Source organism: Ornithorhynchus anatinus, chromosome 15 (genome assembly GCF_004115215.2).
Source record: "Ornithorhynchus anatinus isolate Pmale09 chromosome 15, mOrnAna1.pri.v4, whole genome shotgun sequence".
NCBI classification, from domain to species: Eukaryota; Metazoa; Chordata; class Mammalia; order Monotremata; family Ornithorhynchidae; genus Ornithorhynchus; species Ornithorhynchus anatinus.
Genome location: NC_041742.1, coordinates 4,889,609 through 4,902,260, shown reverse-complemented (window position 1 = coordinate 4,902,260; position 12,652 = coordinate 4,889,609). Strand labels below are relative to the sequence as shown.

The window sequence follows — 12,652 nt, the reverse complement described above, 5'->3', positions numbered from 1 at the left end:
ACCCCCATTCGGAATCCTCTGCAGCAAGGGCCTGGCTAGGAAACTGCATAAACAGAGACTCAATTCCAACCTGAGGGTTTCAATCAATCAATCAAATCTACCTGCCTGAAGTCATGCATTTCATCTCTGCACAACCACCAGGCTATATACGCTGAGTGTTCTTATTCCAAGAAAGTGAGAGGCAGAGGAGCAAAGTGACTTGCTAAGGGCATTCTAAAATATCAGTCCTTCAGCTGGGTTAAAACCTGCGGCTCCTGGGCCTTTCTACCATCACCACCCATCACCTCCACCACCACCTCCACCACCAGAGGAACCTGCCCATTCCCTGCTCAGAACCACAGCCCGTTTTTGCCCTTGAATTTGAGATGGGTCAATTGATAATAATAATAATAATTATGGTATTTGTTAAGTGCTTATTATGTACCAGGCGTTGTACTATGCGCCGGGTTGGATACGAGCAAATCGGGTTGGACAAAGTTCCTTTCCCACATGGGCCTCACAATCTCGATTCTCATTTTACAAATGAGGTAACTGAGGCCCAGAAAAGTGAAGTGACTTGCCCAAGGTCACACAGCAGACAAGTGGCAGATCCAGGTTTAGAATGTTCAGGCCTTATTTCCCCACTCTTAAAGAAACTCCAATGGTTGCCCATCCACCTCCGCATCAAACAAAAACTCCTCACCATTGGCTTTAAAGCAGTCCGTTACCTTGTTCCCTCCTACCTCACCTCACTACTCTAATACTAGAATCCAACCCGCACACTTTACTTCTCTAATGCCAACCTTTTCACTGTACCTCATCTTGTCTATCTTGTTGCTGACCTCCTGCCCACATCCTACCTCTAGCCCAGAACTCCCTCCCTCCTCAAATCTGACAGACAATGCCTCTCTCCCCCTTCAAAGCCTTAATGAAGGCACAATTCCTTCAAGAGGCCTTCCCTAAACCCTCTTTTCCTCTTCTCCCTCTTCCTTAGACATCACCCTGACTTACTTCCTTTATTCATCCAGCCCCACATCACTTAATGCTATTACTACTACTAATAATAATGATGATGGCATTTGTTAAGTGCTTACTATGTGCCAAGCACTGTTCTAAGCACTATCTGTAATTAATTTATTTATATTAATGTATTTCCCCCTCTAGACTGTAAGCTTGTTGTGGACAGGGAACGTATCTATTGTTATAACGTACTCCCCCAAGCACTTAGTACAGTGCTCTGCACCCAGTAAGCACTCAATAAATATGATTGATCATAAATACAGTTGAACATAGAATCCAGGTCCTTCTGATCCCTAGGCCTGTGCTCTATCAGCCAGGCCATGATGCTTCTCTACTGACCAGATATTGCTCATCTCTCCATGTAGGATCAGCAATAGTCTACCTCTCCACCCCTCGACATATTAAATCAAACAATCCATCAATCAATGGTATTTATTGAACCCTTGGGAGGGTACAATATAACAGAATTGGCAGGCAATTAAACCGCCGAATGTTAATGATCCCCAATTTCCTGGTCACTACAAAGACAGAGGAAGCGTTGGTTGTCTTGATTAAACAAGTCTTTCTTGCTCTAAGAACACAATTCCAAAAAGATCTTGGATGAGTGATAAATGTGGCATTTGTTCAGTGTTTACTTGGTGCCAAGCACTGTACTAAGCACTGGGGTAGATACAAGATCATCAGGTGGGACACAATCTCTTTTTCATATGGAACTCCCAGTTTAAGAGACAAGTATCAAATCCCCATTTTACAGATGGGGTAATTGAGTCCCAGAGAAGTCAAATGACTTACCCAAGGTCAGAGAGCAGATGAGTGGTAGAGCTGAGATGACAACCCAGGGTCTCAGATTCTCAAGTCCATGCCCTTTCCACTAGCCTATGCTGCTGAAGAAAATGCCTTTTCCATACTTTGCTTGCTTCTTTCTCAACATTCCATGAACCCAAATGGACCCAATAGTTACCAATGAATATATAGGGAAAATGAAACCAACCAAAACCCAAGAGCGACTTAGCAAGATACATTTTTCCAGTGTCCTATGGAATAACACTCTAGGTACAGAACAATGACCAGGTTACTAAACCAGAGGCAGAACAGGTAGAGGCATGATGAGGCTCCAAACTTTTGCAGTACCCTGCTGTAATCTCTCTGAGCAGTTCCTTTGTGAGTGTACTTTTTATTACAAACACAGTAATACACAATGGGCTAAATAACTAGTTCTGAAAAGGATTCTGACACTACTGCGTTGTGACATCCTAACAGTTGGAAACCACCTAAGTGTTCAAAGGAGACACCACCAGAACCTGAGTTTCCACATACCTGGGGATCAACATCAGAATTGATGTTAGGAAAATAACATCAGTCAACACCTATGTAGCCAGAAGAGTAGGACAGAAACTACTTTTCAAAGAAATCTCGGGTGATGTCAGAATACTTCTGCATTGATTTAAATCTAGGATTTTAAGAACCAAAGCTCTAGCCTGACTAGGACTCTTCTTAATGAATCATAATGGGAAAACACTACCCTTGATTTCACATCCTCACTCCTAAAATTTCAGAGAGGTTCTTATGTGTATAGTTCTCCTAGTCAGCCTGGGGAAGCAGATTTAGAATATAAATGATGATAAATGAGAAGCAGCACGGTCCACGATATAGAGATAATAAAGCTTCAGCAATGGGATGGCTAACGGGGTGATTAAGGAGTGTGATTCATTTATTTATCTAAACATTTCTCCTGTGCTTATCGCTGTAGTTGGGTAATGCTCTTCTGCTGCCAAATTTCTCCTCGAAATAGCAAGGTGGGGTTGAAACTACCATGTCACCCCGTCCAGATCTTGCTTCTGCCTCAAACTCCCAAAAAGGTTGTCAGACCAGGCTATAGAGCAGAGGGAATGTTTCCATCCAGTCTGGATAGCAATCAAGATAGGTGGGAGGCAGCAGAATTTAGTGGAAAGAGCATGGGATTAAGGGTTAGGACACCCAGGTTCCATGTCCAATTTGCAACTTGCCTGCTTTATGACCTTGGGCATGCCACTTAGTTTCTCCATGTCTCGGCTTCCTCAGCTGCAAGATGGGGATAAACTTAAGCATTCTTCTTCCTCTCTTTCTGGCTGTGAGGCCCCTTGAGAGGCAGAGACTGTGTCCAATCTGATTATTTTATATCTATTGCAGCACTCAGTATATATGGTAAGCGATTAATGATTGTCATCATTCTTAATGAGAAGTGATAAAGAATACACATCAAGTTGAAAGATGTGCTTCCACTTCTGAAGAATCACACAGGAACAGAGCCCAGTTGCCCAATCCCAAACCCTTGGTTTCCCAAGAATCATTTCTTAACCTCTAATTTCCCCCCATGATTGTAACCCGGTTAATGAAATCATTTCCCCCTCCAGCCAAGGAAAATTTTGAAGAAAACTGCATAAATTACAACCGACTCATCATCAAGGAGTTCTGGACACCACCTTCCAGAGTAAAAGCTAAATGCAAATGTGGAACATCTGATTTCTCTTTTGTATTCACTCTTCCAACCATTTAGCACAGTGCTCTACCTAGTCAGAGCTCAATGATTACCACTGATTGATTGATCTTCGCTTTGCCACATTTTTTCCAAAAAAATTTTCAGATCTTCATTTAAATCAGAGGTTGTAATGGTAGCTCACAAACTGGGAAGAGAGTTGACCAAACTGGATATTTTTGTGGGGTTCAGATTTCCACACCAATTGTCCACAAAAAAAACCTTACCCCAAATTTTACTTGCCTTCTTATTTTGATCATTGAGCAGGTATATATCCACCCTATAGTTGCTGAGAAAACTGGGCCAGGATTCAATGACTTAAGATTGTTCCTCCTGCTTGTCAATGGAGAATTCTGAAACCTAGAGGGAATGTGAAGAGTTAGTTTGGACTCTTCAAATTCTGTCCCTTTCAAACTTCATTACAACCTTCATGATCGGGTCCTTAATTCGTACACTTCCTAAGAACCATCTCGACCGTCGAAGGAAAATTTTACCTAATTATCTTCTTTCCTTAGTTTGCATCGACCGACTGTCTATCTTTTACGAGTTTTATCAAAGGAGTTCTCGGTACCAAAGCACAGCCAATTTTAAGTGGGCTTTAGTTAGATGACTTAAAATTGATCATGCATTTTAGTTTCAGTAACTTGCAATTTCTGCACTCTTTGATAATATACTTTAAAGAGCAAACCTTCTTTAATGAAAAAGCTCAAAGGAAACGACCTTTCTGGGCAAAATATAAAAGCCGAGAAAAGACAGTTCTTTAAAAGAAACTATGAATTAAAATGACCTTGTGTTCTGAAACTTTTTCATACAATATTTGATGTTTTACCTTTCTTTTTGGTTTCAGAAAGGAAGCGAGGAAACCACCACCTTTCATGAATTGTGATGCACTTCAATAAGGGAGCTGTTAATTGTTCATTCAAATTCACAGTTACTTCCTGCCCTTTTCTGAACAAATTCCTGCAATGAGGTGGCTCATCAAGGTAAGGTTGTATGTTTTGCAGAAAAAAACCCAAAACACTCTAACATTTCACACTAGAGGATGGTGCTTCAGAACACAAAGATGTTTTTCTTGAGTAACAGCCAATTTTTTTGGATGGGATTTGCTACATGCTTCCTACGTGCCATGCACTGTACTAAGCACTGGGGTAGATATAAGCTAATCAGTAGATATAAGCTAATCAGTTTGGACTCAGTCCACATCCCACAAGGGGCTCACAGCCTTAATCTCCATTTAACGTTGAGGTAACTGAGGCTCAGAGAAGTGACATGACTTGCCCAAGGTCACACGGTAGACAAGTGGCAGAACTGGGATTAGAATCCAGGTCTTTCTGACTCCCAAACCCATGCTCTATCTATTAAGCCACACTGCTTCTCTGATTCTTTTAATATAGACCAGAAAGCAAGTCCACTCCACTCCTCTACTCTGTCTACCCCTGTCCTCTTCTCTCTTTCACTCCTTGGTAGCTGTCCTCTGAACACCTCATTGTTAAATGGGATGATTGCCACATCTAAGGTAAGTCTTCCCTTCAAGGGCTCTCTGCTCAGCAATGCAGGAATATGGTGTGTAGACGAACACATCTAAATGATAGGTAGACAGCTACATGTTATAATCCCCAGCGATACTAACCCCACCATTAACACAACAATCCTAGAGCCTCACCACTATGTAGCTTGCTTCACCAACTCCATGGGATTGAGGAAAATGAGCCACCCTCTGTGAATGATAATTATTTGTCGACAAGTAAAAGCGCGGGTGGATGGGTTGGGCACGCTGGCCAACAATAATAGCTTCAGATGTCAAATAGATTAGTTCTCTGTGATTAACACCTAATCTTCCACCAGCTACAAGGAAGGACAAAACCTCAGATGATCCGCTTTTAAAAATAAGAATCCCTGGAATGGCAAGTTGCTTCATCTGTTCCCTTAAGACTTTTTCCCAGGGCCCATTCCACATGAGGGAGTGCGCCCAAGGATCATTTTTCTCCTCTTTGTTAAAACTTTCCACCGTCGCACATTGAAGTTGGTGGCCCATTCCAACGATCCACAGTCATCCTGGGCTACTGCTTTGTTACGTTTGTTTGATGGTGAGCCCCCCAATCAAATGCGGGGATCGAGGTCAGAATATTCACCAATGTTTAGATGCTTTGACCCTATGAAAAGGTGAGAAAAATGAACAGCATGCAGGCTTCCAGAAAAGAGCCATATGAATCTTCTTGTGGAAAACAGGCTGTTCTCTACCAACGGCAATTACATTTCTCATCCAACATCTGCCAGTTCCAAAAAACAAACTCACGTCAACAATCACCAAAGGTCTCGGCCTAGGGATGATGGCTTGGAACAGTGGTGTTTGGCCGGATTTGCCAACGCGTGCCCAACTGCCAGAAGACCATCTTTTCTATCTCTGTCAATACAATAATGAAATTTTCTGGGAGCAATTGTATGGTTTTTCTCCACAGTTATTTTGACACCCACTGGCAATTATGCTTTTCTTCATCAGAACCGTGGTCATCGCTTCTCTCGGACATGAAGAAAACTAGACATTTTTCTCAGGAGAGAAGTAGGCTAATGGCTTCCATGGGGATGATGATGATGATGATGGTAGACTCTCCAACTGAGAATGATAACTGAGCCTCGAAAGACAACAGAGAACTTGTTACAAAGGACTTGATTCTAGCGCTAGTGGTTTGTGTAGGGTTACTTGTAGTTTCTCTGGTCCATGCCAGAAATGCCATCTAAGGACAGAGATAGGGGACGTTTCAACCAACTCTGTTATATTGTACTCTTCCAAGAGCTTAGTATAATAAGCACTCAATGAATATGATCGAGTAATGTCTTGTCTTGTCATGCCGTTGAGTCGCCTCTGACCCATCTCGACACCATGGACACATCTCTCCCAGAACACCTCGCCTCCTTCTGCAATTGTTCTGGTAGTGGATCCTAAGAGTTTTCTTGGTAAAAATATGGAAGTGGTTTACCCTTGTCTCCTTCCGCACAGTAAACTCAAGTCTCCACCCTTGACTCTCTCCCGTGCCACTGTTGCCCAGCACAGGTGAGGTTTGACTTGTAGCAGATTGCCTTCCACTCGCTAGCCACTGCTTAAGCTAGGAATGGAATAGGTATGCCCTGCTTGACTCTCCCTCCCATAGCTGAAACTGGTAGAGTACTGGAAACTCTCCAGGTGTGACCCTGAGAGGGATGAGTAAAGTCAGGATACCAGAATTACCTTTTTTTAAATGGAATTAGTTAAGCGCTTACTATGTCCCAGGCACCTTTCTAAGCTCTGGGGCAGATACAAACAAGGTAATCAGGTTGGACACAGTCCATGTCCCGCATGGGGCTCAGAGTCTTCATCCCCATTTTACAGATGAGGGAACTGAGACTTGCCCAAGGTCACACTGCAGACAAGTGGCAGAGCCAGGATTAGAACCAGGTCCTTCTGACTCTCAGGCCCATGCTTTATCCACTAGGCCAAGCTGCTTCTCTTCCACTTGGCTCCTGAGGACAAGTGACAAGGTGAACAACAGGACACAGCTGGTGGGGAGGAATGGAGGGCTTTGAGCATCATGCATTCTAATGTCAAACCCTGGCAATCAATCTATCAATCAATCATATTTATTGAGTGCTTAGTGGATGTAGACACTGTACTAACCGCTTGGGAGAGTTCAATATAATACTGTAACAGAGTTGGTAGACACGTTTAGAGTCAGGAGACCCATGGCAATTGACTGTGCTGGTAAAACCAGCTATTTTCCTAACACCTCTAGGTCTCCAATGCAGGAACAAAAAGGGTAATGAATTCCCAGCCAGCTCTCAAAACGAGGGCGGGCTTGGGAAAGGGAAAGGACATTGTGCAAAGTTGAAATGAACTTTCCGCCCCGTCCTTTCTGTCAACTGTGGTTCCAGTTACCCCATGACCAGATTTCCCAACTGGGTTTCTCAAAAAGACCCCTCTAATTCCAGGCACTACAGGGTATTTAAAGGAGATTGGAGAGTCTGTTCTTCTCACCCGCTGAGTCTGTTCCCTTCAATCCCAACCGACCCTTCAGAGTGGAAGCAGCTGGTAGTGGACTGCAAAGGGGGAGGCCAGAATTTGTGGGGAGGGAAAAATCTGGACTGGGGGTTCCCTGCTCTTTCTGGGAGTAGAGTCGTCCCTGCTCAGTAGGAGGGGCGACTCTAGACTGTAAGCTCATTGTGGGCAGTGAATGTGTCTATTTACTGTTGAATTGTACTCTCCCAAGTGTTTAGTACAGTGCTCTACAGTGCTAAGTGCTCAATAAATACAATTGAATGAATGACTGAATGAGGTGTAGTCGTGAAAGCTGGATCCAGGAACCTGCCTTCTGCACTTGTCCAGAAATGAGTGGGAAGGAAAAGCATAGTCCTATGATGTTTTGATTTTTCTTGAATAGGCCTCGGAGGACGGTGACATCATCATCAAAATACTTCAAAAAAATAAGAAAGCAGCAATTAAATGACAAACATGGGAATAGCAAGACTGTCCTTGCTGGCGGAGGGGGGGAGGGTGTTTCTAGGTCCAGCGCGCCGAAGACCAAGACCCGTCTTGCCTTGTCTCCCGTGGACAAGTGCAAGATAAACGTTCTAACAGTGGGCCCTGCCCGGAATATTTTTTTCCCTCCGCTCCTCGGAGTCCTCATCTGACTCCAGGCAACAGCTCTGGATTTCTTCCCCCGCCTAGTAGTTTTCCACAATAAGGATGTGATTGTTCATGCTTTCAATAGGAAAATTATGTGACCATCATACTTATGTTAGCCAAAGACATGGGCAGGAACTAGAAATGATGTTCAAACCAAAAGGTACAAAAAGAATATTTTAATATTATGTGAACATGAACATGAAAATGTAAAAAAAAACCAAAAAAAAAGCCTTTAGAGAACATAATAATATCAACGTGATTGGGGTAATATGTAACAGTGCAGGTAAAATGATATTAGGAAGCAATAACAGGGCGACTATCAATAGAAATAATTTCATTTCCCAATAAGTGTATTCTGCACACATTCAAAACACATCAAACAGGCACCTCAGAAATAAGGGGATGATAAAAAATAACTGAAGCTAGATGGAAGAGAAAAAAATACTGGCAGGAACTATGGATGCTCTTTTACGGTCTTAATTACCTCTCTATTTTAGCTAATGAAAAGGGGCATCGATCTCACAGTTTAATTTACAAGATCCAAATCTTCAAACCTGCTGAAACTCCCGGGTGGTTGGGATGACGTTGTTTTCCCCCAGCGGTTACCTGAAGAGAAGAACGTTCTGGTCATCGACCACTTTCTCAAGGTTGAAGGGGTGAGTGATTAGACCTTTCTCCTCTCTTGTGCCAAGGCAGGGGTAACGGGTGGGGAGGGTAAGGGGGGGCGGAGATGGGAACCTGCACAGCGCCGAGCTGCTAGCCAGCTTGGAAACAGTGATAACTGTAATAATTGTGGTTTGTTCAGCACTTACTATGTGCCAACCATTGGGGTCGATACAAGGTAATTAGGTTGGACACAGTCCCTGTCCCACATGGGGCTCACAGTCTGGATCCTCATTTTACAGATGAGGTAACTGAGGCACAGAGAAGTAAAGTGACTTGCCCAAGGTCACACAGCAGACCTGTGGCAGGGCTGAGATTAGAACACATGTCTTCTGACTCCCAGGTCCAGGCTCTTTCCACTAGGCCACTTTGCTACTTTCTCCCCTGGATCTGGGTGATGCTTTTTTTTCTGAGGGCCACAGGGTTTTTGCCAGGGCCGTGACTGCCCAGGGTCTTTCATTTAATTTTGGACTGTGTGAATGTTTGAAACAGAATGAGCGCTCCCAAGGATCCGGTGCTTTGAAGATGGGATCTGCAACATTAAGAGTTGCATCACCGTGCTATCTTAAAAGAAGGCGGCAGGGCCCTCAAACATGCAACTGTGCATCGAGCCAATGTCTCATCGGGAACACCGAGGTAAGGCCCAGACTTGCAGCGCACCTGCTGGTTCTCTAATCTTGCTGTAATAGTACTGACTAAGCACCGTGGTTAAAGAAGCACCAAGCTGGGTGACTTCTCAAAGCCGGCCTGTTTACTGGCAATTCAGCTCCTTTCAAAACTGCCACTGTGTTTCAAGTGTTTTAATGAAGGTTTTAGACTTCAATGCCAAAGAGCCTCAAGTGCCAAATAGTATAAATCGATCAGAGGGCATTCATGGGGTGTGGTGCTCACCTCCGGCTCCGGTAGGCATTCAGTTCTTCTTGTAGGACGGACGCTCTCTTCTGCAGAAAGTTAACCTGGAAAATACGACTTGGGTGAGAAAGGATGAAAGTCATCCTCGTTGTGGATTCAGCAGCAGTGCAATTAAAGCCACAGCTTATCTCATCACCTCTAGCCTCTGTCAACCATTGACAAATTATTAGGTTTCCAGGCTAGGCCTTTCCACTTCTGTTTGCTAACTGCATTCAATCAAACCGCTGGATTTGCTGAGTGTTTACTGTGTGCAGAACACTGTACTAAGCACTTGGGAGAGAACATTACAACTGAGGTGAAAGGAACAGTCACTACCAAAGGTCTAGAGGGGGAGACAGACACTAAAATCAGTTACAGATATGCCCATAAATTCTGCCGGGCTAAGGGTGGGGTGGATATTGAGTGCTCTCCATATAATCAATCATATTTATTGAGCACTTACTGTGTGCAGAGCACTATGCAGACAAGTGGCAGAGGCAGGATTAGAACTCTGGACCTGACCCCCAGGTCCATACGCCAGTAAAAAGCAAATGTGATCATCCCCAGAAACTCCTCTCTATGTCCAGAAGACAGTCACCCAGGTTGATGGGAGAAAACACATGCAGTGAAGAAAAAAAATCCTCCCGAATTGTGCTTCCTGACAGTGGTCATTCAGAGCCTCCCACCCTCTCAAATCAGTACAGGGTTTATGAAATGGTTGGTATGTATCTTGTTTCGCCTGATCCCAGAGTCCTCTGGGCCAGAGATGGACTTCACTGTGAGCTTCCATATTGGTCCAGGAACTGGCGTGACTAAGAACTGTTGGCCTTCATTTTTCTGGCAGCCTGTTAGGCCCTGAGGACAGCTGGATTGTCCCAAGAGGGCGAGTAGGCAAGGGTGGGGGTCAGTGGGTGGGGTGGGGGAGGGTGGGTGAGTGTAAAAGGCCGGCAGTGGGAAGGATGTGCTGATGGCAGGATTTCTAGGGTGACTGTGCTAGTGATCCATGCTTCTAAAATCATTCCCTTTGTCTGTGTGGGCCATTCCTATAAATGTTTCCCTGGGGTTGGGAGCCGGTTTTGTCCCTTGAGGATTGGGGCAAAAATAGAGAAATCCGAGCACATGTCGTGGGGGGAAGGGGGAGGAAGAGGAGGCCAAAAACTTGCCCCAGGGAGACATGGCCCATTCTGAGTCTGCACACCGCAAATGAAGTGGAGATCTGAGCAATTATCTGCTTGATTTGCTCCAAGCAGATAGTTTGACAGAAAAATTCATGTAAAACCATCTGCTCTATGTTCTGATTTATCCGGTAGGCTATCCGCCTACAGCAAATCAACCGGATAATCACCCAATATTCCATTTCACTTGGGCTGTGCAGACTGAGCTGGTCAAAAATGATTATAGATTAACTTGCATTACCTAGGACAGAGAGGAATATAAGATTTACTCTAATGGAAATGTCATTTTTATATTAAAGAGAAATACTTTAAAGGGAATTAGCTAAGATATGCCTAAAACAGGCTCCAAGTTATTAACAGAATTTTACACTATCCCCTTTTTCCAGGGGAAAAGAAATAAACCACATTCTTGGGGGTGCTCCTTGTGAGGATTCCATTTTTTTTATGTTAGAAAACAACCAGACCATTCTATAAATTTTAAATAACCACCTTCTTTCAAATTCTATTGTATTAAATGAAGTGTTTGAAAAAATCCCTAGAAAAGCTCCTTACACAAAGCAATCAACCTGCCTAACAGTTTGGGCACCTATTTCTCTCTTTATTCAGTGACATTTCGTGAACTTAAAATGCATCATGACATCCCAAATAACCTCATGCTAAATATAAATGGCTTCTCTGTGAGTCTTTAAGAAGGTTTTATCTCAAGTCAGTAAATCCCAACCCAGCATGCATTTGATATTTTGGTGCCTATGCAGTTTTTTTTTCTTTTTTTAAAACATAATGATTCATTGCTCATGGGGAGGGAATCCTGTAGGTGACATTTCAGAGGAGAATCATCTGCTATTTAGCATTCTTGTGGTACACTAGAGTCAAAATGCTGCTGCTCTTAACTACTGTCCCTGTTTATTCTTATCCTTGCTTTCGGACTGGAATCAACACCATGATGAATGAAGGAATTCTGGGCCAGGAACCAAGAATACAGGGTGAAGCTGTGTTGGAATGTGGGCGGCAAATGGAACAAAAGTTACCTTAAGAGAATATGAGATCTAGAAAATCAATTTCTGGGTGGCTTATTTAGAACCAGGGGACATTTATTTTATTTTATTTATATTAATGTCTATGTCTGTCTTCCCCTCTAGACTGTAAGCTCCTTGTGGGCAGGGAATGTGTCTACCAACTCTGATATGTTGTACTCTTCCAAGCACTTAGCACACTGCTCTGCACATAGTAAGCGCTCAATAAACACAATAGACTGAGCTATACGCAGAACATTCAGAAAATGTATGATCATGGCTCATGTGGCTAATACTTCCGATAGTAAATGATCACTGCCTATGAGAAACTACCTCATTCTGTGCTCTTTTGCCTAGCACTCAGTTTTCTTGGAACCAATTAAGAGTGTTGTCTTAACCGGTTCCATTATTGAATCCCCTAGATGCAAAACAATCAAACAATCATATTTACTGAGCGTTTATTGTGTGCAGAACACTCTACTAAGTGCTTGGGACAGTACAATGTAACAGAGTTGAAAGACAAGTTTTCTGCCCACAACGAGCACTGACCAGAATAATATAAATGGAAAACAGTGATAAAAACAGAGTATGATCAAAGAGCAAGGCAGAGATGCACCAATCCTGAAATATGTTGAATTAGATTATTTTTGTGCTTCATAACATGTATATTCAGAATTTAACCTTCAAAGTGTAATCTTTTACATCCTGTATAGCAAAAAGACACTCTGCACTAACAGAT

General features: G+C 43.2%; 1 protein-coding gene and 1 non-coding gene across 10 annotated transcripts in view; both read right to left on the bottom strand.

Annotated features, from left to right (window-relative positions):
- Positions 1–6,576: 6,576 nt before the first annotated feature.
- Positions 6,577–6,713, bottom strand: LOC114817084. The gene has a single exon (XR_003764935.1). It is a non-coding gene; the product is annotated as a small nucleolar RNA SNORA7 (small nucleolar RNA).
- Positions 6,714–8,500: 1,787 nt separating this feature from the next.
- Positions 8,501–12,652, bottom strand: part of CEP112 (centrosomal protein 112) — a 286,688-nt gene continuing 282,536 nt past the window's right edge. For 7 of the 9 annotated variants that reach the window (XM_029080112.1, XM_029080120.1, XM_029080119.1 and 4 more), the window contains 2 exons: positions 9,726–9,790; positions 8,501–8,777 (listed from right to left, as the gene is read on the bottom strand). In XM_029080112.1, the coding sequence (XP_028935945.1) occupies positions 8,774–8,777; positions 9,726–9,790 (69 nt within the window). In that variant the 3' untranslated portion in view covers positions 8,501–8,773. Of the gene's footprint in view, positions 8,778–9,721; positions 9,791–12,652 lie in introns of those variants that run through there. The other 2 variants (XM_029080117.1, XM_001508767.4) reach the window with 1 other exon arrangement.